Genomic DNA, 25,411 nt, shown 5'->3' on the forward strand with positions numbered 1-25,411 from the left:
GGAGAACTAGACAGCAGCTAGATAATGTGGAGCTTTGAGGGGTATTTCAAGGATTTTGAATTTTATCTTGATAGCAGTGGGCAGCCTTTGAAAAAGTTAAAGTGTAGGAGTGGCATGATTAATTTTTTTCATGACTCTGTATGTCCTCTGTTGGGTGGTGACAAGAGTGAATAAGAGAAGTTTAATAAGTAGGCTGTTGCAGGACTCCAGGCAAGAGGTGATGAATGGCTTGGATAATGGTGGTGTCCATAGAGGTAGGTGGAAGTAAGCAGATTCAGAATATTTTTATATGTGATTTTTCTCAGTCTTCCTTATATCATAAATTTAATAACTACTCATAGAGTTGCTCAACTCCAAAACCTAAGTTATGCTTGATTCTTTTCTTTTTCTCACTCTTCACATCCAGTCATGTCAGCTCTACCTTAAATATATCTCAACTGCTACCTCATCCTTTCCACCCCTGCTACCACCATCCTAACCAAGCCACATCCTCTCTCACCTGGACCGTGGCAAATGTCTCCTAACTAATCTCTGTGTCTACTTCTGCTTTCCAAGCCTATTTTCATAAACCATCTGGAGTGATATTTAAAAAGTATAATTCAGTTAATGTCAGTCCACTGCTCAAACAACTCCAATGACTTTTCATCACACCTGGAACAAAATTCAAACTTCTTACCATGGCTTTCTGGCTCCTCTGTGATCTGACCCCTAATAACCACACTTTGGTTTGATTCCCTACACCTTACCCCCCTGCTCACCACTAGCCCCTGGTCACACTGGCCTCCCTTCCATTCCTGGAACTGAGCTTATTCCCACTTCAAAGCCTTTAGACTTGTTCCCTCTGCCTGGATTGCTCTTCCCAGATCTTCCTGAGGCTGTCTCCTTCATATCATTTAGGACTCTATGAAAAAGAGCCCATTTCCCATCCCTTTGCTTTGGTTTTGCCTTCTTAGTCCTAGAGTAAACTGAAAATATTTTTACTTATTTATGCATTTACTCTCTTTTATCTGTCTATCTTTTTAGAAAATGAGCTCTTTGAGGATAAGAACTTTGACACTGAAACAACCCTAGTGTCTAGAATACACTTAAAAGATATAGAAATGAATGAATAAATGAAAATTTAGACAAAACTATGAATGTAAAGACCCTAGTTCTGTTTTTTGGCACACAGGAGACATCCAACAACAGGTAGTTCCTGTTGTTATTCTCTTTAGTCTGTGTAGTAAGGAGCTACTATTTCCCCAGATATGATTAAATTATACCATTGGTAACTTGGTTAGTGAGTTATTGTCAGCAAATAAAATGAGAGTCTTGGTGTGCGGAGGGGTCATCATGGTGGTTACTTTTGAATAAGTGGAACAATAATATGAGAAGAGTCTGTACATACTCAAAAGGACTATGACGGATACACTTTGGGGAGCCACCCCTGCTTCCCACCTGATGGTGGTCACACTCTTTATAATCCTCTTTTCTTGAGTTTGGGCAGGGCCTGTGACTTTCATATAACCTATAGAATAGGGCAAAAGTAATGGCATGTCACTCCTGTGATTAGGTTATTTTATATGACAACGATAATGAGATGTCACTCCTGTGATTATGTTATATTATAAGGACTGTATAGGCAGACTGGAATTAGAGAGGACTTCTCTCCCTTGCTGGTTTTAAGGAAGTAAGCTGCCATGTTGTGAGGTAGCCTGTGGAGAGGCCACATGGCAATGAACTGTGGGTGGCCTCTAGGAATGGAGAGCAGCCCCCAAATAATAGCCAGCAAGGAAACAGGGCCCTCAGTCCTGCACCCACAGGAAATGAATTCTGTCAACAACCTGAAAAGGCTTGTAAGTGGATCTCTCCTGAGTCAAGCCTGTGATGAGACTGCAGTCCATCCTGACACCTGGATTTCAGTCTGGTAAGACCCTGAAGCAGAGTCCAGCTAAACTGTGCCTGGATTTCTGACGTACAGAAATTTTGAAATAATAAATGTATGTTGTTTTAAGCCAGTAAGTTTGTTGTAATTTGTTACATAGCAATAGAAAACTAATACAAGAACCATATACAGAAACTAAAGAAAAGCAAAATTTAGTCAAATATAAAAAGGACATGCCAGGGCTTCCCTGGTGGTGCAGTGGTTGGGAGTCTGCCTGCCAATGCAGGGGACACGGGTTCGAGCCCTGGTCTGGGAGGATCCCACATGCCGCAGAGCAGCTAGGCCCGTGAGCCACAATTACTGAGCCTGCGCGTCTGGAGCCTGTGCTCCGCAACAAGAGAAGCCGTGATAGTGAGAGGCCCGCGCATCGCGATGAAGAGTGGCCCCCACTTGCCGCAACTGGAGAAAGCCCTCACACAGAAACGAAGACCCAGCACAGCCATATATAAATAAATAAATTAATTAAAAAAAAAAAAAAAAGGACATGCCAAATACATATATATGTATGTATAACTGAATCACTTTGCTGTAAATCAACTATACTTCAATTATTTAAAAAGGCCATTAAATAGAGTTATCTAAAAATGAAATGAGTTTCATCTGAGAGTACTAACTTTCTCATTGCTGAAAGTGTTCAAGTGGTTAAAATGTGGTTAGTTTATCAGCAAGGAGACAGGAGATTGGATTGGTTACCCTCACAGGGTTCCTGCCACATTAAAAATGATATGATTTTAAGAATGAATTATCACCATTGACCTGGCACAGTAAATCCTGTGGATAAACACAAACAATCTCTGCTTACACAACTAAAGTTGCTGTCAAAATTTCATATTCCCAACCAGCAAAAGCTTATTCAATGGAGCCACTTGCTTTTAAGTCCAAAATAAAGACACAAAAATAAACTCTTTTCATTTTGCTTTTTGAAAGCACAACATAGTGTTTTGGTTAAAAAGCAGTTATATTCATTTGGTTCCATGCTTTCAACAATTCTAAGAAATCTTAAAAAAAAAAAACACTATACACGGGGTGGGGGAAGTGTAAGCTGGGACGAAGTGAGAGAGTGGCATGGACATATATACACTACCAAATGTAAAATAGATAGCTAGTGGGAAGCAGCCTCATCGCACAGGGAGATCAGCTCGGTGCTTTGTGACCACCTAGAGGGGTGGGATAGGGAGGTGGGAGGGAGATGCAACGGGGGTGGGATATGGGGATATATGTATATGTATAGCTGATTCACTTTGTTATAAAGCAGAAATTAACACACCATTGTAAAGCAATTATACTCCAATAAAGATGTTAAAAAAATAAAAATAAAACACTATACCCATGTGGCCTGGTTCTGGTGCCAAAAGGAGGTAGATCATTTTAAAATTACCAACAAAAAGGCAAGTTAATACTGAGAGGAAATAGCTGTGAATCTTTTCTCTGGGGGTGAGGGAGGTATAAGGACTTGTACCCAGAATACATTAAAAACTCCTACAATTCAATAAGAAGAAGACAAACAACTCAGTTAAAACTTGGGCAACAGTTTGAATAGGTATTTCACCAAAGAAGATATTCAGATAGCTAACAAAGACGTGAAAAAATACTTAACATCATTAGGTATTAGAGAAATGTAAATTAAAGCCACAATCAGATCCCACGTCACACCCACTAGAGTGGCTATAATAAAAAGACAACAACGAGTTCTGCCAAAGATATAGAGAAAAATGAACCCTCATACATTTCTGGTGGGAATGTAAAATGGTGCAGCCACTTTGGAAAACAGTTTGATAGTTCTTTAAAAAATTAAACATAAATTTACCATACAACCCAGCAATTCCACTCCTAGGTATCTACCCAACAGAAAGAAAAACATTTGCCCATCCAAAAACTTACACGTGAATGTTCATCGAAGCATTATTCACAATAGGCAAAGAGTTAGAAACAACCTAAACATCCATCAACTAACGAATGGATAAACAAAATGTAATACATCCATACAACAGAATACTATTCAGCAACAAATAGGAATGCACTGTTTGTACATGCTATGATCTAAAACACTGTGCTGAAGGAAAGAAGTCAGATGCAAAAGACTGCAGATGGTATGATTCCACTTATTTGAAGTATCCAGAATTGCAACTATATATAGACAAAAAGCATACTAAGCGATCAGTGTTTGAAATGGGCAGAGGGGATGCTTTTGGGTGATAGAAAATGTTCCGAAATTGAATTGTGTTGATAATTGTACAATTTTGTAAATTTGCTAAAAATCATTAAATTGTACACTTTAAAATGGGTTAATTTTATGGTATGCAAATTAAACCTCAATAAAACTATTTAAAAATTACCTCCTTTTAAAATACTATCTACTAGACAATAACGTCATTTGAAAACAGGGATATACAAATGGTCTCAGGGACCCTCCCCTCCCTGGAGTGCAGTTTATAGATGGGCACAAAGGCAAACCTCATGAATCCAGGCTTTCATAATTTTATCAGGGAGTAGGAAGAAGTGGATTAATGTTTGTCCCTAGGGAAGGCGTCGGTAAGTAAAGTCACTATGACACAAGCTAACAGAGGCAGCCTTGGAATATTTACAAAGAACAGACTTTGGAATTCCCTGTGAGTACTTTAGAAGCACTCATTTTTTAATACAAGGATCTGCTGGTATAAAGTATTTTTATACATTAGAGAAGATCATTTCACACTCCTGCAACATAATCTTTTGATAGCATCATTTGTTTCTGCATCGAAATATTTAAAATATTATTCAGTTCAGACATCTCATTGAATCCGACATGTCTCTCCACGTCTACCCGAGTGTGTTTAAATGAGCTATTCATAGCTCATTTCTGGAATTATTAATCTAATTATACTTTGACCAAGAATATGTACATACATATCATGCACTTACACATTTTAAGGGACAGAGGTTATATAAGTAGCTAGAAATGTATATTTAATTTTGGGGAGCTGCGGATACATTTTTGACCCTAACATTGCAATCGTGTACCTGGAATGCGATGGTCCTCTTTCCTGGGAAGTCAGGGAGGACAGACTTCCATCAAGGGAGTTTCCTCGGTGGCAGCCTGAAATGGTGGCCTTGGGTGAGATGGAATCTGACTGGGACGTTTCAGAGACCACCTGGAGTCCCTTCTGGGGGTGGAGATAGTAGATTAGTGTTTTTTTTTCCTTCAGGCATATCCTCTAGAATTATCTATCCTATTACATACATTGTTTTTTAAATTAACATAATTTGCAGCATAGTTAAATATCATGTCATAGACAAAGGGATTTTGCCTTCATTTAAGAGGGAATGGAAACTGGCTTCTAGAGAGCCCCCGTGTCACTCTAAGCCTTAGGCTAAGTACTTTCATGTCCTTTATTTCACTTCGCCCTTGATTCTTTTCTTTTTCACCTCCATGTCCAGTATCTACAGAAGAAGAGCTACAAACCAACAATTCATCCAAGATACACCAATACTGAGGTGAACTGAATAGAGACATGAGGCAGAAAACAAGGGTCAGGTTAGAAAGAGCTAATCAAATCAAAGACAAAACATAAGAATGAAAGGCAAGGTTCAGGTTTTTCCATTACGCATCAGGGGGGCATGTAATACATTTTTCCAATTGGATACAATTACCTTTACTTGTATGTACAAATTCATTTCACTTTATTTACAGAGTAGTTTAATTACATTTAGCTGATACATGTAATTCTGCCCAGGTAATGTGAGCTATTTTTCCATCAGTATTACAGATAAAGTTCTTTGCTAAAAGATAAAGACCCTCAAAAACTGATCATAGCATTTTAGCCCTTACAATTTCTATTTTCGTATGTAAAGTAAGAAAGCATTGTTCAAACTTGATGCATAGAGAGACAAATGCACCTAGAAATTTGATGAAATAAATCCTCTGAATTTGATCAAAGAATCCTTCCGCATGAACATATTATGTGTGTTTCATGTTAGATTTTTGGAGATAAAAAAATATTGGATGAACCTGAACCTTGAAATCCAGAGCTTATGGTTTAGTTTTAAGAGGTAAATACAGGTTACAGCAGCACATCTGATAGAAGTATAATGCAAGCCACATATAGGAGACACACATCTAATTTTTAAAGTAGTAAAAAGAAATAGGCAAAATTAAAATTTTAATAATATAGTCTGTTTAATCCCAAATTTTCATTTCAACATGTCATCAATATAAGTGTTACTAATAAGTATTTACATATTTTTTTATACTAAGTTTTCAAACTCTGGTATACATTTTATACTTAACACCAATTCAGACTATTCAATCAATTCAAACTAATCATATTTCAAGTACTCAATAGCCAAATGGGCCTGGTGGCTATCATATTGGACAGTGTAGGTTTAAAGTAATTAGACAAGAGTTCATGGGGAGTCAAGATCTAAATTCGTTCCTAAAAGAAAGATACAATTTAGATAGACGACAGGGAGGAGGAAACAGTCTGAGGAAAGACCCAGAGGCTAAACTGCATGCTCTGCCCCCTGGGAGCAGTGCTTGACTAACTGAAGGGATAATCAGGGTCACCTAAGAAGGATGAGGTCAAGTGGTGGAATGCACAGAGAGCCAGGGAGGGGAGTGTGGTCTTGAGGTGATGGTTGATGGGATCCACTAAAGGTTCCTAAGGAGGAAGGGATATAATAAAAGGATGGAACTTGTATATAATGAGCCTCTGTGGAATGATGAGTTAATAAATAAATGATGCATTAGGAAGATTAGTCAGGCATTATGAACTGATATTTATATGAAGCAGGAGAGGCTAGAGGTAGAAAATCCAATCTGTGGTTCCAGCTGCAATCTAGTTAGAGGACCTGGATTTAGCGGGGTAACAGTGCACACCTGAGCAACAGGATGAAAAAACAATATGACTCAAGAATTCAAATGGAGAGGATTAAAGAGACTGAAATGTGGGATTTATGTATTTCATTGTATCTAAGATGTCTTCAAGTTATAAGATGCACCATTATTTTATGTATGATTAAGAAAAAATTTCTGTTAATTAAATTAGGACACTTCTTATCAGTGAGAACTTCTTTATTTTATACATATTAAAAAGGTCTACCTTAGCCTTATTTATGCAGAGCTTTTGATTATATATCCATCCCATGTATATGTAAAAAGGAAAATATAAGTGAAATAAATTTGTGTAGGTATTCCTAAAATTCTTTCACATTTAGCAATTTCAACTCAGAGCTGTTGATATATTTTTTTCCATAGAATAACTTCCTCTGTGTCAAGAGTATTACTTCTTAAAAGAGTGCTTCACTATCCCCTCTGACATACTCTTCTAAGCCACTGACCCTGATTCTGCAAACCTAGATGCTGAAAATGACCAAATTTATGCTGCAAGAATGACAATCATATCAAGACTTCTACCAGGCAGGGAGATGGTAAGAGGCCAAAGATCATGAAATACACTAGATTTCAAATATGTTAAAAGTGAAAAAAATGTACACCTTAGAATAGATGAAATACAGCATATAAATCACCGTGTCTATACTTAGCAATTGCTCAGTAGGAGATACACTAGGACTCAAAAATTTCTAGTTTTGAGGGTGAAAAAGATGAGACTACTCCTGGCAATAATGCATGAGTTGGAAAGAGGATCCAATTTTGATGGAAAGCAGTAAACTGTATTTTTCACATGCTGAACTGGAAGTGAAAGCAGGTCATCTAACACGTATTAAGTTAATGACAGTATACATTTCTATGTGGCTTTGAACTACCCTGGTCTTCATTTCTCTTCTGAATCAAATAGTGCATGATGAATTTACATTAAATTATATTCTGTTTTATTACGCATCTTCTGTTTTATGTGGATTGGTCTTGATTCCTCATTAAACTTTAGTTTCCTTAAAGGATGCTGTATCTTAAGCCTCCTTTCCTTCCCCACTGCTGCAGTACTATTGTACCTATATTAGGTTTGCCTAGCAAATATTAGGAGATTCAATAATTGAGAACAAGATGATACTTGAGTTAATGCAGGATGAATAATGATAACTAACATTTATTGTTACATGCTAGCCATTGAGATAAAGCACTGGTCAAGTCTTACCCTTCACACTACACTATGTTCAAGGAATGACCACCTTTCTTCTCATGATTATAATATACTCACCTCTCGGTGTCTTGTGTCTTGATTTGGTGATTCACAGGTCTGACTTTGACTGTTGACGGGAGAGCTTCTCTTAGCTGCAAAGATGGATGAAATCCCACCACAAATTTGTAAGTTTATATAAGTTACATAAGGTATTTTATTTCCTAAGTTCATTCCACTTTCAAATCAAAAACCTATTTTAATAGATCATTAAAACCTTGAAAGAAGACATTTAATAGCATATGTTGTAAGATAAATCACATAACCAATTCAAAAATCTTAGCATTTCTAGGTTATCAATATAGATCTCTTCATTTATTCAGTACAACTCAATAGGTTAAGGTGTTAAAAATTGGCCATACTAAAAATTATAACAGTTAACATCTACATAGTACCTAATATCTGTCAAGTCCTGTTCTAAGCGTTTTACATATATCAACTGATTTAACACTTACAATAACCCTGTAATAACTTATGGTATACTTCCAGACCCATTTTACAGATGAAGATACTAAGGAACAGGGAATTTAACTTGCCCAAGGTCACTGACCCTTACAAAAAGGTTCCAGCCCAGGCTACCTGGCTCCAGGTGCTTTATTGAACACATTAAGCTGCCCCTGAAGTAAGATTCAAACCAGTCACATCTTTACCAGAGGATCAATGGGAAGCCAACATGACAGGCCCCATTTGAATTGGAATACTTTGGTGCTGAGAGGCAAAGTGATTTACCAAATCACAAAGCAAGAGACCAGAGGAGTGTCACTCATGTGCCATTGTTTTTCTTCTGGCCATGCTAAGTTGAGTTTAATTTTCCCTCGGTGTGCACCATTTCAAGTCCACAGGCATCAAGCAGAGGGTAAGGAACCCGCTGTGAATATCACTGAGAAGCAAAGGGAGGGGGGAAGTGAATAGCTCAGGTGCTTTCATGGAGGGACATGATTCCTTAGTTTTTATACAAGTGTTAACCTCATTCCATCCATGGATTCTGAAGTAGATCACTTCTGACTATGGCATCTTTACTTAGTTCCTTGATATCTGAATATTATGATAGACTGTTACTCTTTAATTTACAATTTATTTCAATAGTTAATGGATTATATACATGTAAATTGAGGGATTAGTCTACTTTTACTGTATGAAAAATTTCATCTTTTGAATGGCTATAATAAGCATGATTTGTCACTATAAGCATCTTATCACGTATATGAATAATATGCAACTCCTTAGTTTACAAAATCCCTTAACATGCTATGAACCTTGCAAGTTTGTGTTAAGTTATAGGGGAAAATAAAGCATGTAAGAACTTGTTTACGGTTTCCTTCCCTTTACAAAGCTCTTTTACATTCATAATCCTCCATTGTCTGCAGAGAAACCTTATAAAGTTAACAAACTGTATATATATGTATATATGTATACATATATATACTTCTGTATAAACTTCAGTGTGTGTGTGTATATATATATATAAATATATATATATACACACACACACACTTCTGTAGATTTCCCACATAATTTATCTCTTCTTAAATTTTGTTACTGTTGCTAAAAGTTGGGCTGGGAATAGATGTAATTAAGCACTCTCTATAAAATGGGCACTTTGTATGCATTCTTATTGACTCCTCACTATGAAGCCATATAAGGTGGTATTTTTATCTCCATTTTAAAGAAATAGAAATGCTCAGGGAGGTAGGTTACATACATGTTAAGAGATAGATCTGGGGTGGAGCATGAACTTTTCAGGCACTTTTCAAGCTATCATGTTGTACTCTTTCTACAATTCGACAGTAGGACTATTGCATTGGACAATTCCTGTAGTGAAATGCCTTGATAAAAAAAAACAAAAAAACAACCCACTAAGGCGAGATTGTTAAGGAGCTGTTACTCCATCTACCATAATGATAAAATAATAATGGCTACCACTTATTCACTTACTATGTGCCTGGCATTCTTCTAAGTAATGTTACATGTATTAACTCATTTATTCCTCATAACAACCCTGTAAGTATTTGTAATACTGTGTTTTGACCCTTATTTTACAGATGAGGAAACACAGGCACAGGAAGTTTAAATGACTTACCCAAAGTCATACAACTCAACAGCACGTGCTCCTGGTTTAGAGGTTCTCATCATGCAAATGAGCCCTGTACCTGGGGCACCTAGATAACTCCCCGAAGATGTTTCCCTCCTCTTGGTTTCTTAAGAGCAAATCATCCCATCGCCCTCACTCCTATGTATGCTGACACTGTCCCACTGGGTGTCTGAGTTACAAACCTGTAATGATGTTCCTGATGGGCTTCACCAGTGCTGTGAAGCCAGAGACTTCGGGCTGTCTGTGCTCCCACATGGGCTGCCATATAACAAGCCCACTCGCCAGTCGGAACGTGAGGTCAGATTCCTGGGAGAAGAGAAGATCTATATCCAAGAACTGGCTGAAGGGACCAGTCAATGCAACGGTTAACATCATTCACCCAATAGTTTGCGGCACAAACTATTGGGTGTAAGATAGGCTCAAGGATGTATTGTACGACATGGGGAATACAGCCAATATTTTGTAATAACTATAAATGGAAAGTAACCTTCTAAAATTGTATAAAAAAAGAACATCATTCACACGATTATTTTCAAAGTAGGCTGATCTTCAGGACATTCCTTCATCACTCTGATGAGTATTTCTAGGGTAAACCAATAGCCTTAAATTATCATCATAATTATGATAGAAGTCACGGTGGTCTTCTTTAGGCAAAATGAATCATTAATTAAGATGCAGCTTTGGGCAGAGCATGAAACACACAATTATTGTTTTCTGTTAGCAGTGATTGAGGTCTTTTTATTTCAAGGGTCTTGGCAGATCTCTTTACTTGTGGTTATTGTTATTATTCCTCTTAATGATTTAATTGTCCTTCTTTCTCCCTCATAAGGCAATATCCTCAGATGCTATTTTGACTTTCTATTCTCCAGTCCATCTCTTGTTCTTGCATTTCATGGAATCAGGAACATATAGTTAGACCCTTCTTAGTATGCTATTTTATATTGTTGCCTTCTCAACAATCTTTTTTTTTAAATTTTTATTTATTTATTTATCTATTTATGGCTGTGTTGGGTCTTTGTTTCTGTGCGAGGGCTTTCTCTAGTTGTGGCAAGTGGGGGCCACTCTTCATCGCGGTGCGCGGGCCTCTCACTATCGCGGCCTCTCTTGTTGCGGAGCACAGGCTCCAGATGCGCAGGCTCAGCAATTGTGGCTCACGGACCCAGCTGCTCCGCGGCATGTGGGATCTTCCCAGACCAGGCCTCAAACCCGTGTCCCCTGCATGGGCAGGCAGACTCTCAACCACTGCGCCACCAAGGAAGCCCCCTCAACAATCTTTAATTCCCTGAGGGCAGCGATGTAGCCACAGCCCCTGTCATCATCACAATGCTAAATACAGCATTAGGAATTGGGTGCATGATAGGTACTTGCTGAATTGTACTTACTTTACAACCCATACTCATTCGGTTATCTACAACTGAAGGTCTCTTCCAGGGAGTACATTCTCTGCTTCATCATTACATCATTTTGAGTGGCTGAGATGTTTAAAATGCAATTGTATAAGTACAAATGTATGACATTCTGAGGTTACATTTTCAACAACTCGGCCTCTCAACACAACGTAGAGATGGAAGCAGAGAGAGTGATTGCAGATTAATGAACATAACTGAGACCAGGAATTCACAGGGTGGTGATTTGCAACCTGGCTTGTATATTATAATCACCTGGGGAGATTTTAAAACCTAGGAGGCCCAGGCCCCGCTTCCTCTCCTAACCAGACCAATTAAATTAGAATCGCTGTGAGGTTTTCTTGAGTTGCCCCTGGTGGCTCTCATGTGTAGCTATGGTCGAAAATCACTGATCTAGAAGGATGAGAGCTAGAAAGAAATTGAAAAAAAGGAAAAAAATTGATTCTGCAAATGGTGAGTCAATGTAGCTCAAAGGAAGCTTCAACTGGAAAGGCTCGATGAAATCCCTGAATAAATCTCCACATTGGTAAAGAGGGGACTCTTCCGTAAGCTATAGGCCAAGATCCTGGCACCACAGCAGTACCCATGATGGAAAAGCATCTAGTGTCAGTATTGGAAAGGCATTTGGTCAAATTCATGCCACTTTAATTCTACAAATATTTATAGACCACCTACTGTGTACCTGGTCCTATTCTAGGTTCTGGGATACAATAGTGAATAAAGCATACAAAAATCCCTGCTCTCCAGTGCAAAGGAGAAGTAAAGCAGGGAAAGGGAAGTGTCAGACAAGGCGCTGATGTTTTAGACAGGAAGGCCAGGGAAGGCCTTCTTGTGCATGTGACTTTTGAATAAGGATCTGAATGAAATGAAGGAGCTGCCATGTAGATATTTCCAGAAAAAGCATTTTGTGAAAAGGGATCAGCAAGTGCAAAGGTCCTAAGTATATCTCGTGTGTCAAGAAACAGCCAAGAGACTGCGGGCCTGGAGTCAAGCGAATGACAGAAGAGTAGAAAAAAATAAGATTGGAGACGTTTTTGAATTCCAAATAATATAGGGCCTGATACGTCATAGTAAGGACTTCAATTACTGAGTAACATGAGAAGTCACTGGAGGGTTTTGAATAGTGGAATGACATGACTCGATGTATGTTTTGAGGATCACTCAGACTATTGATAATAGTTTGAGAAAGGGCAAGGGAGGGGACAGACTAGGGAGCTATTATTATCAACTAGGTGAAAGATCATTAGACTAGGGTATTAGTAGAGGGCAAAATGAGAAGCTGTAGATTCTGGATACATTTTGAAGATACAGTTTATAGAATTTGTTAATTGACTACAGGTAGAGTGTAGGAAAAAGAGATGTCAAAGATTTTTTTGGCTTTGTCGCTGATAAAGATGGGCAAGACGAAGCAGGAACAGGTTTGGGGATATCAGGAGCCTAGTTTTAGACATGTTAAGTTTGAGAGGCCTGTTAGACATTCAACTAGTTATACTGAGTAAACAACTAGATAGACAGATCCAAAGTTAAGGGGAAAGCAACCCCCTTCCCTTGAAATGGACATGGGGAAGTCTGCATGGTATCATGTGTGGTATTAGATCCAGCAATCAGAGAATTAACCATGTGCAAAGTATATCAGATTTGTCTCCAGAAATGAAGAATGCTAAATCACAATTGATCTGGTTTTGACAATTTCTTAGTTTCAGAGATTGGTCCTTTTCCACATTTCTTCTAAGTAATCCTGGCACAAATAAAACTCCAATGGACATTGCAACAGGAAGTGAGTTCTCTTAAACTGACATCCTGGCCTTTAACCTCTGCTCTATCCACTCAGTGACAGTTACTGTTATCATTTTGTTTTGTTTGATATACCCCCAACTAGACTGTATATTTCTTGAAGACAAGTTGAGATCTCCCTCTGTGCATTTTTCCTTGAACATCAATACATAATTGTTGATTAATTGAGCACATGTTACAGTCTCCAAACAACACCAGATAAATCTGATCATTCTTTAGACCTGAACACCTGCAGAACGGAAGGCCAGTTCTTATGTTGATATGCTCCTTTGTAAGTCCTCTTAAGTTGGCTGAATGTATAAACTCTGGGTCACTAATTCCTCTTATAGAATCCCCTTTCATGGGTCACCCAGTGTGACATATACACATATGCACACATGAACAGAAACTCTGTAGTTGGAGAAGGTATTCTATCATTCAAACAGCTGTGGGGTGGGTGGTCTAGAAAGGTTCTGAGAAAAACCAGAAGGTGTAAAAATTCAAAGAATCAACATTTCCACAATGTTGCTTGCAATGAAAGCCTGTTTCCATGATGACATGAAGCAATTCTAAATGTGTTTACTAGTAGCTTAGAGACATCTACTTAAACAACTATTATTTTAAATTCTGTTTTAAAGTTGTTTACTTCAGACATACGAATTTTATAAAAATCTCCTTGAGGGCTTGGATTTTGTTTTATCCCCTGCTGTTTCTCCAGCACTCTGAACAGTGCCTAGCATGTAGTAGGCACTCAATAAATATTTATTGAAGGAATAAGTGATTAGGATCAAATCAAGAAAATGTTGGCAGCACACTTAAAGTAGATTCCTTAGTTGTAACAAATGTTCATCATTACAAAATTAAATTTGGTCTAAAATTAATAATATATTTGACAGAATTTTCAGATTATTGATTTCATGTAAAATATTTGAGCTAGTTATAAAGTAAAAGCATAAAAATGCATTGAATTATACACTGTCTTACAAAAGGATGAGTCACTTAGATTATTTGCTAATTAGTAAACTAATTCATTCAATAAATATCAATTAAATGCCTACAAAACACAGACACTACATTAGCTACCCAAGATACAATGATAATTCCTATTCTCAAACCATCTGGAATCTAGTAGAAGAGATGGACAGATAAAGAGATAATGATAATAAGAAGATAAAAATAATAATAAAAATGTCTAATATACTATAGAGATAGAGAAGGAAGGAGGATAGATCTTGAATGAAGTCATAAATGATGAGCAAGAATTTTCTAGGCAGAAGGGTAGGGTAGGAGGGTATTCCAGGTGACATGGCCAGCATGAAATAGGCCTGGAAAAAAGTATGTTATGTTCTTAGGGAGACTCCAAGCATTTGGAGCTCATAGGCAGGAGAGGTAGCCACGCAGGCCATGGAGGCCCCAGTTACCACACTGGGGAGCTAGAGCTTCATCCTCTGTATAATGAGAAATCAACAAATTACTTTAAGTATGTTGGTGATATGTTCAGATCTGCATTTTAGAGAGATCACTTTGGTGCTGAGGTTGGATTTTATGAGACAAGCCAGGAGACTTGTAAATCCAGTTAGAAAGTGGCCCAAGTAAGAGGCCCAACAATGGATGATGAAATCTTGGGTTAAGGAGGATAATAGGATTGAAGAAAATTACGTAAATTTGAGAAATATTTAAGAGACAAAATGAGTAGAACTCTGTGATTAGTGGAATGTGTAGGTAAGGATGAAGGAGTAATCAAAGGAAGCGCCTAGGTTTTGAGTTTATGTGAATGGGTCCATCACCTGAAATACAGAACATCAGGACAATGGCTCATTCCAGGGGAAATCTGAAATGCCCTTAGATTATCTATCTGGAGAAGCTAGTTGACAAGTTGGTCTAGAGGTTAGGAAAGGAGACTACTTTAGACATATAAAATTAGGTGACCTCAGCCTATTAGGACACACATGGTAAATGAAGCAGGAGAGGAGGTCTCCAAAGAGAAGACAAAGTGAGAAGTGCAAAAGGTCTAGGTTGCATCTCTGGAGAACCACAATGTTAGAGGGGCAGGCAAAGAAGATGAGCTCTCAAAGGAGATAGAGCAGAAATAGTCAGGGATGCAAGGAGAACTAGCAGAGTGTGGTGCCACCAAAGGAATAAAAAACTTCAAGAAGAAAGGATTGTAAGTTCAAATGCAGCTAAAGTTTAGTGAAATGAAGACAGCAAAATAAAGATTAGGTTCAATAGCTCAAGGTTGTTCATGACCTTGATGAGAAGAGTTTCAGCACAGAAACAAAAGAAACAGTATAGTTTTGTAGAAAGTCAGATGGAATTGGGTTTGAATCCCACCTTGGTTACTTAATGAGCTTGATTGTTACCTCTCTGGACCTCAGTTTCCTCTTTGGTAAAATGAAGACAAAGATATCCACCTTCCTGTGGGTGTTTGTATAAATTAGAAATGATTTGTGAAAATTTTGTTACCTAATAGAGGAAAGCAGAAGCAAGTGGAAGGGATTGAGGAGGTGTGGAAGTGGAGGCACAGGCTCATGCCTAGACTGGATTTCAGCCCTTCATGCCTCCTGCAGTACTATGTCCTATAAGAGCCTCAACGTAAAACATTGTCTATGTGAGCACAGAGCGGGGACTCGAGGGAGTCAAGACAAGGGACTGACAAGTGGGGCAGCACACGGAGCTTGAGACCACAATTTGTAGAAACAACAGGCTGGATTGTTGTCTGGTTTTCCCCCAGGAGCATGCAGATCTCTGGGGCTGGGATAGAAAAGGTGGCTTTCGGTCTTGATCTGGGGCTGGAGTTCTGAAGGACAAATGCAAAGGAAGAATAGGGAGAAAAGGCCATTAAAGGTGCTGGTGAGAGCAGTTGACATGGGTACAGTACAGATAAGGAAGGTAGGGCCTGATAACTAGCAGGCAAATAAAAGATCTAGGTCAGTGGATCTCAATCAGGGGCAATTCTCACCCCTCCCCAGCCCTTAAGGACATCTGGCAATGTCTAGAATCATTTGTGGCTGTAACAATTCGGAGGAAGGAGGTACTACTGGCATCTAGTGGCATCTAGAAGCCAGAGATGTCAGTAAATATCCTCCAAAGCACAGGACAAAGAATTATCTGGCCCCAAATGCCAATGGTGCCAAGATTGAGAAACCCTGATCAAGGGATTGTACATTCCTCACTACACTGATAAAAGTAAAGCCCTCACTCAGATGAAAAAAGCCTTGTGGGGAAATTTATTGACTCATTAATACTTTTTGTTCCCTATGGCATCTAGAACAATATTTCTCTCATAGCAATAATAAAATGATAAAACAATAATGCTAGTAATAATAGCCAACAGTAATTTTTACAGTACAATACTATGTATTAATCACTGTGCAGTGTTTCATAGGCATTGTTTTACTTCCTTATAAATACTCCAATCCCAGGCCATAGGTAAAACTTGGGGACGTTGAGCCAGCTTTCCTCACTATCTGTTTGGTCTCCCCTGCAGGAAGATCTGGCTCCCCTTCTACTAATAATTCATAATGTCAATAGCAATAAAATGCCAACACTAAAAACTACCATTTGTTAATGCCTTTTTGTGTGTCAGGTTGAGCACTTTAATTTGTTTAATCCTCACAATGCTCCATAAAATTATTATTATGTTCAATTTATACTTGAGAAAACTGAAGCTTAAAGAAGTTAATTGCACGATGTCTTTCCTACATAGAATAGGAAGCAGCAAGCACTGGATTCTAACACAGGCCTATCTGTTTCCAAATCTTGGACTCTCAGCATGTTTTCAAATAAAATTATAGCCATTCCAGCCACTCCTATACTTCCACATTTTTTAATCCAGAGGATCTCTCTCTACAAATAGACATGTTATAGGCTATCTTTTTTTTTTTTTTAAGGAGCTTTCTTTCTTGCCCTTTCTGTTTTGGGGACTACGTACCCATGTATAATTGCTACTTTTAGCATCTGGATCAGGTTCTGATAATAACTTGGGTTTATTTAGTGACAGTCATTACATATTTATTGATTGCCTCATATATGCCAGACACTATTCTAGACACTACCAGATAGAGTTGTGACCTGGACAGGCAGTGTCCCTTTGCTCCAGAACCTCTGTTCTGGTCGGGGTGATGGGCAACAAACATGTAAACAAACGCATAAAATAATTTCAGGTACTGATAGGTGCTAAGAAGGAAACAACAAAAAATGTAGAGTCATGTCCTAGTGGCACTAAAGTAACCAGGGAAATACTTTGGGTTGGTAACATTTGAGTTGTGAGTAAATTGATGAAAAGAACATGGCCATGTGAAAATCTAGGGTGGAAGGTGGCAGTAAATGTTTCAAACAGAAGGAAAAACAAGTGCAAAGGCCTGAAAGCAAAAACAAATGTGTTGAGTTTGAGGATAAGCCTCTGGGAAGCCTGCAACTTAGTGAACAAGAGAGAGGCCAGTGAGATGGAGGGAGATGAGGCCAGGTAGCGGGGCAGGAGCCAGATCCTGCAGATCCCACAGGTCAGGGGGACCGTCTCAGTTAAAGTAATGCTTTCCATTAAGTGTAACCTTTATCAAAGACTTTTAAAAATAGAAAGTGTAATGCTTTTAAAGCAGCAATTTAACAACATTTAATATCTTTTGATAATTTTGATAGACAATGTGGCCAGTGCATATGAAGCATTTTGGGGATTTACAGGTAGTTTCAATTCTAGTCCTACCAGCCATGGAACAGAGTCAATCAGATTAAGATCCTAATATTCTATTAAAGGACAGTTAAGCATATTAATTCCTTCTTATCTCTTATCAGAGCACTTAGATGGAATATTGTAATTTATTCATTCACAGAAGTAACAAATAGTTCTTTCCATGTACTTGATTTTTTTTTCTGTGTACTTTCCATGTATTATGTCTTCATATATATTCACCCTGTGTTTGAATATCCACAGTTTTATGCAATGGAGGATCCAAGAGGTTAAATAATATCAACAAGATCGCACAGCTAGAAAGTGGTAGCACTATGATTTAAAATAATATTGTCTCTTTCAGATACAAGGGGTACATGTATATAATTGTATTTTAATACAATTTGTTTCCATGTAATACTATGTTTTATACTTTATGCATTTAAAAATATTTTGAAAAGCAATTCTTAGATTGTATACCAAAATATCAAAAAGTCCACAATAAAAACTTCTGTTCCAGATCTTGCCTTATAATAGAAGCAGCTACAACATGCTATAGAAATACAAAGGAGATGGTGACTAAGCCTACATGGGGAAGGTCAGAGGAAAAGCTCCATGGAAATGATGAGACTAAAGTTGAAGTTTGAAGAACCATGAAAGGAACAGAGGAGGGAAAGGAGGGCAGAGCAAACAGCAAGGGCATATTCAGGCAGTGGTTCACAGGGCTCCCAGAACTGGCTCATGAGGTGGCCAGTAGGGATTGGCAGTTCATCAGTTAAGACAGGATTTAAGCCCCAGATCACAGTTGACTCTATGTGCCATGTTTAATATATTGGGTATTATCTTGGGGCAGATGGAGAACCCCTGAAGACTTTTAAGTAGGACAATTGTGGTTTTGAAATAACGTTCAATAGTTTAGTATAGAAACAAAGCTCTCCATGTCTTGGCTTGCTATAAGATCACACAAAGACATGGATGCCAAATACAGAAATATCATTTGAAGCAAACCCTCATCTGACTTCTAGTTCCCCTTAGCCCTCACCAGCTTTCTGCTTACCTTGATCCTGTGTACCAGAGGAGCAAACAGAAACACAAAGAGCTCCACAGTAGCCATGGAGTTCTGGAAGATCTTCCGTCGGTTGTTTTCTTCTTCATCATTGGAGTTGTTTTGGCAAGGCTGCCCTGGAGAACCCTGGTTTTCCACCTGGTGGATGAAAGCACTGCTGCTGCCACCCCAGCTGGAGCCTCGGTCTGTGCCCCCAAAACGCTCGCTGTTGCAGTCCTGGGGGGCCTCCAGGAGCATCCAGTGCAGGGTATGAAGGAGCTTTGTCTCAGCGACACCCAGTTTATCCTGGTGGCCTGCATGGGACAACAACACAGTTAAGGCAAACTCTGTGACCAGAACAACGGATGTCAACCTTGGGTGTGGGAAGAACATCCTCGCTTTGTTCTGTGCCTTGATTTCCTGGGAGACACTAGCATTTCTCTACACCACTTACAGCCACTGCTGAAAGGGTTCACTCTTGCTTTGGGACTTTCTAAATGGCTGCAATCTCTGCAGAATGATATGCTGACACAGGGAAAGAAACTGCATGCATCACATCTCTTCAGTCAGATACCCACATATATTTCCAAATAAGCAGCATAGTAGTTAAGAGTATGGGCTTTGAGGATAACAACTACTCCGTTTTAGACAGTGTGATTAGGAAAGGCCCCTCTATAAAGGTAACATTTGAGCAGAGACCCAAATGAGGGGAAGGAACTGGTTGGAGAAGATCTTGGGGCAGATGGCTAGGACATAATGCCATGTGGCAAAAGTAATCTGCAAAATAATCTAAACAAGAAAAATAATATGTATGTGCATGCAATGCACACATACACATAATACCACAAAGTTGGGAAAAGATCTGGAGGGGAATATGACAAATTCATGAAGGTGGTCGCTTTAGGAGTTGGGAAGACAAAGGGACAACTCTGATTAGAACTCATCTTGAACGGGTGAGAGAGAGTCTTTAGCTTCTCTATAACATTCTAATGTTTAAAAGGAGAATACATTCACATATTCTTGTAAAATTAAAAAGTTAAAAGAAAGAGAGCTAGTTCCCTCATTGGTAAAATGGAGATAACAATGACACCAATGGGAGGGAGATTTTGTCAGAATTAAATGAGAATGTGTGCCCAGTGCCTGGAAAAATAGTCAGATACACAGGTGGTTACTGTGAGTGTTATTATGAGTTACCATGAGTGAGGACAATGGTATGTCATGAAGAAGGAATGTAGGAGCACCAACCTAGCTTGTTTCTGTTTGACAGCAGGGTTGCAGTACAGTGAAGGACATGAGGCAAAGCAGCTTGTACCAGTTCCCATCTGGAAATGCTCTGGATGGCTTCAGAGAGGGCCGGAGAGAGGCCATGCAGCTTGTTTTCTACCAACACTCGTTCAAAGGACTGTAGATACCAAAAAAAAAAAAAAAAAGTAAAATAAGAAATTAGAGATTCTGATGGATGAAAAAATAGACAACACGGTACTGTATACCCGAAAAGATACATATCACTAGACCAAATTCTTTAGAGTGCCCTCACATTGCATTTCATTGTATATGTTGACATGAAATGAGTCAGTGATAATTTCCTATTATCTACCCATTTTCACGTTTTTGATCCAAAGTATATGGCTTGAATTATTAAATGATTTTTATTTCCACCAAAATAAGCTCCCGTCAAAAAGAGTACAACAACACATTTAGCTGTATGAAGGTTTTGGACGTAATATTTTATAAAATGATGTTGGGTCATTGAAAGGAGCTATCACAACTGCAGACCGTGTGAAATGTCTTTTGTGAAAGTGTCTTGAGGGACAGAATTTATGTGAATGGGCAACAAGTGTAAAATAAGATCCAACTCTTTCAAGAGATCTGATTTTGGGGTCTCTGAGATATTCCATGTCCCTAGCAATGATCTGGCACAGGACACTCCTTACATAATGCCTAGAACCATAAAGATTGTTCATCTAACTGTTGAGTAAAGAGAGAAAAGGAGGGAAAGAAGAAAGGAGGGAGGGAGGAGGGAAATAAGCCATTTCTGCTTTGGTGGTTTATTAAATCTTCTATCCTGGCCAGGGATACTTTCAGCAAGTGAAGCACCCCACCCCCAAGCCCCAGAACAAGTTGACCTACTGAGTTGTTTTTTTCTCTTTGAAGGTGGAGGAGGATATCACTATAAGGTGCTGGGGAAACTGCAGCTACCAAATATCACACTAAATTTAATAAACATTTGACTTGTATGAACAGAACCTGCTTGCTACTTGATGTCTCAAATGGTCTAGAGAACTGTGCTCTCCCCGAGTGGTCATAATACCAGTCCCAAGTGCTCAAGCTGTATTATTGGAATTATTAGGATATCTGAGAAAAAATATGGCTTAATACAGAGATTCTCCAAAGAAAGCTATTTACCTTTGACTCAAGAAAAGAAAATACATTCACCTTCATAATGAAAGGCATGCTGAGGTTTGGCAAGGAGTGCAATCAGAGATGTAGTCTTTGGGGTTTTCTTAAAGAAACCAGATAAAGGCAGATGCAAATACTTTTAAATTCCTCAGCCCTCGGGTATCTAAGTATTCATTAAGTAAAGGGTGAGTATGTTAGACATTAAAAGATTATAAAGAATTTATACAGTCTTGATGAATATACTTTCAGAGGATGAGTTATATATTTCATAATCTCAGGAAGCTTTAGATACTTAATGCCATTTTCTTCTTAAATGTTACTAATATAACTTTTTGTAATTTTAAAACCTGGAAATTGTTTTCTATACTTACATCACTCTCTATCTATCTGTATCTATGAATGGGACTTACTTGATATTGTGGGACAACATTAAAATGTCAGACATATCTTTGCCAAGAACAGAGAAAAGTCAGGGTTATTTTAAGCTAGTATAACTGTAAGCATGATTTGAGGAAGGCTCAGAGATTTCAGGTGTCAAATTACTTTAACTTGAGCTAAGTACAACAAATTCCATTAAAAGGTCCTTATTAAAAAGTTAGTTAGATTTAAAAAAATATCTGTGACAATTTTGAGGGGCAGGAAATGCAACAAAAAAAAATCTTATTTGAGCGTGTGCTGTGCACGTATGTGTGTGTATGGGGAGAGGTGTTTAATTTTCCAATTGGCTTCCATAATAGTGTGTGGCCCTAACACATTTCAGAGCTCCTTACTAGAAGGTCATTTGCAAATATCATGGCAATATCCAAATGGGTAGGGTTCCACTTTTAGGTTATAATATATGCAATGTAAAGACCTTTATGTGAGTTCCAATTTTTAATGAAGTCTTCGAAAAGCTCATTTTAATTTTGCTTCACGTTTTTGTGTCTTCTTCTCAATTTGTGAAAAGACAATTTGTAAGGCATGGGATTCCCTTAGAATCTCAGGACAAGGGCACTGTATTTTGCATAAATATCAATAGCATTATTTTCATAATTATTTCATATCGTCCATTTCAGACTTGCACACAAAATGGAAGACATAAAAGTTCAGAATTGCATACTACTTTGAGTAGGTCATAGGCTCTCATTTTATGAGCTTCCACTATATAACAGTTTTGATCTTGTTGATTAAGGATTTGACTTATTATACTTGTCCTTGTTCTGTTATCTTCCCACACTCTCTTCTACTGCTCTACCCCTCCCCACTTAGGGTCTTTAGACTTGCTTTCCCTCTGCTCTGCCCTCAGCTATTTCTCCCTCCCTTCCTTCAAATCTTTGTCCAGGGGTCACATTAGCAGGCAAACCTTATCTATCCACTACTTCTAACATGAAACCTCCACCCTAGTGCTCCTTAATGTCCTTTCTTGCTTAATTTTTCTCCATAGCGCATATCACCATCTGGCTGGCTATGTATTTTACTCATTTATGAGTGGCCTATCCCCCTCCCAGTAGAATGCAAACTCTATACTTGTTTTGATTATTGCTCTATCTCATCATCTAGAACAGTGCCTGGCACATAGTAGGTGCTCAATAATATTTGCTGAGTGAATTTATACAGTCAGTACAATTTAAATTCTTTCTTTCAAATTACCACACAGTATATGCAAATAGTCATTAAATGGTGAATATCACATACCACACAAGAGGCTTCATATTGCTTCCCCAGTTTAGGCCTCAAAAATGCACTGAAAAATTAATAGAAATAATTGCTTTAAACACAAGTAAAATTATTATTAGAGCATCCTTATGACATATTTTCAACGAATAAAACATAGTGCTATGAAACAAATTTCACGCCTCCCTATGGCTTGTTAATGAGCAGGTATTAAACAGCTGACGACATTTGCTTTTATATGTGTAATTACATACATGAAAAAGCTGTGGATTTCTACGTTTTCTGTATCCAGTCTTATTCTGAAGACTTTTTACCTAATCGGATTCTAAATCACCAATGGTCAGAAGCGTTGCATTACTCATGTGTACCGTCATTTCAAAAACTGAAAACTGAACACAGCTTGTGGCATATGATTTTCAGAATCTAATTTCTTATCTGATAAATCTCTAATAATAATAATAATAATAATAATAATAATAATAATAATAATAATAATAATAATAATAGAAACCTTGTTTCCTGTTTATGGAAATAGGTTTCAGGTTTTTCCAAGAAAAAAAAATTTTTTTATCAAAAATGATTCTTCTCAGAGGCTTTAACCAGGAAGATTACACTAGCTGAATCTGAGCAAAAATGGTTAACAAGTGGGCATAGCAGATATTCAACAAACAGGAGCTGGAAAAACAACAGGTCACCGGGCTGGAATTACAGCAGGAGATGGAGGGGGGATTGGACACAGGAGCACAGCCAGTCATAATTATCTTCCCTAATTCCCCGCCCCCTCTCCCTAGGCTCTCTGCCCTCTCACCCCCTAAATAATGTATATATTTATTCTACAGCTGCCAACCTGCTGGTCGTCAAACTTCACTGAAATATTTTTTAAATGCGTGTTTTTAAGCGGGTGCACAAGGCTTGATTTCCAGCCCCAGAGAGGGAGCTGCAGGCTGTGGCGCGGCCTCGGCAGCAGCGGCAGCGGCGACGACGACCCAGGCGGCCCCAGGAGCGCTCCCAGCCCGGGGCGGCCCACGGTGCGCCCTCTGCGCCCCTCACCTGGTTTGCCGCCACAGGAAGGTCTGGATGGGCAAGGGGATGCCGCGGCCGCTGTCTTGCTCTTGGCCCTCGGAGCTCTTCCTCTTCACCATGATGGTGGCTCCTGGGAGTTCTACTGCAGGACCCAGCGCTGGCTCCTCGCTAGCCGCCGCCGCCGCCGCCTCCTCCTCCCGCTGCTCTCCCCAACTCTCATCCCCTCCTTCCCTGAGGCAGAGCAGCCTCCCTCCGCCCTGATCCCCCGTCCCTCTCCCCTTCCCCAGCCCCTCCCCGCGCGTGGAACATGGCTGCGGGAGGAGGGGAGGGCTGGAGGAACCGAGGAGCGAGGACAGGGGCGCTCGGAGAAGCTGTCCGCCTCGCCGCCCCCGCGCCCTCTCCTTGCTTTCAGCACCTCCCACTGTGGACAGCGGCCCGCGCCGGACAGACCGGCGGGAGACAGAAGCAGGGGTCAGGTTGAGCAGCCGTGGGATGGCCAAAAGGGTCCAAGCTCCGCATCGCACGCAGGTGTCCTGCGTGTCCTCTTTAGCCCTCAGAATTCGGCTTCCTCCCCTCGGAGCTGCACCCCAGGAGTATCCCCTGTCCTGCTTCCCAACCTTGGCATCTGAAGAACTGTCACGTTCTGGGGAGGAGGAGCTTTGGGGAACCGCAGAGCAGTCACTAACCCTGGCATCCTTCGCACCTCTAGCAAGGAGGTCAGGAGTCGACCCTCGGGATTCAGCAGAAGGAGCACATGAAAATTATTAGAAGTGTAAACCAGGAAGGAAGCAAGTTTGGCAAAACAGAAAGCTTGAAAGTTCCCTGACGTGAGAATTTACTGTAAAAGGGTAACCACAAGAAAGTAACCATGCTTGTTTTGCCAAAGCAGAAATATTGCCAAACTAACTAGTTGTGGGTATCAGTTAATTACAACTTGAGAAAGAACATGTGAATCATGCAGTTAGAAAATGAAGTTTATTATATAGTCCATTAGTGCACTTGAGTTGTCATAGTCAAAGCCCTGTACTATCGTTTATAAGTAGATTATTGTTAGATGTTTTATCTGGCAGTAAAACAAGTAGGGGGTGGGGTCAACAGTGAAGCAGTGTGAGTAAAAAAACCATTGCTGTGGATCCAAATACTTGCAAATGAACATAGTCATACACCAGTTTGAGCAAAGGTATTGGTGTGATCCACGAAATGGAGAATCAGACACCCCAGGGCCTAATCTCAACAGATAGAAATATCTTCTATTAACTACATGTGTGTCTACACCATATAGAGAGAACTATATGGTATGTACTGGTATTTTCAGT

The 25,411-nt window shown here is 39.2% G+C and overlaps 1 protein-coding gene across 3 annotated transcripts in view; it reads right to left on the reverse strand.

Moving 5' to 3' along the window:
• Window positions 1–24,214, reverse strand: part of UNC80 (unc-80 homolog, NALCN channel complex subunit) — a 232,901-nt gene extending 208,687 nt beyond the window's left edge. For all 3 annotated transcript variants that reach the window (XM_068543797.1, XM_068543795.1, XM_068543796.1), the window contains exons 1-7: window positions 24,123–24,214; window positions 23,094–23,142; window positions 20,265–20,421; window positions 19,032–19,333; window positions 10,312–10,435; window positions 8,059–8,132; window positions 4,925–5,064 (exon numbers count right to left, since the gene is read on the reverse strand). In XM_068543797.1, coding sequence (XP_068399898.1) covers window positions 4,925–5,064; window positions 8,059–8,132; window positions 10,312–10,435; window positions 19,032–19,333; window positions 20,265–20,421; window positions 23,094–23,142; window positions 24,123–24,214 — 938 coding nt within the window. The remainder of the gene's footprint in view (window positions 1–4,924; window positions 5,065–8,058; window positions 8,133–10,311; window positions 10,436–19,031; window positions 19,334–20,264; window positions 20,422–23,093; window positions 23,143–24,122) is intronic.
• Between the last annotated feature and the right edge of the window lie 1,197 nt (window positions 24,215–25,411).

This window comes from Eschrichtius robustus, chromosome 5 (assembly GCF_028021215.1).
Source record: "Eschrichtius robustus isolate mEscRob2 chromosome 5, mEscRob2.pri, whole genome shotgun sequence".
In the NCBI taxonomy this organism is placed as follows: Eukaryota; Metazoa; Chordata; class Mammalia; order Artiodactyla; family Eschrichtiidae; genus Eschrichtius; species Eschrichtius robustus.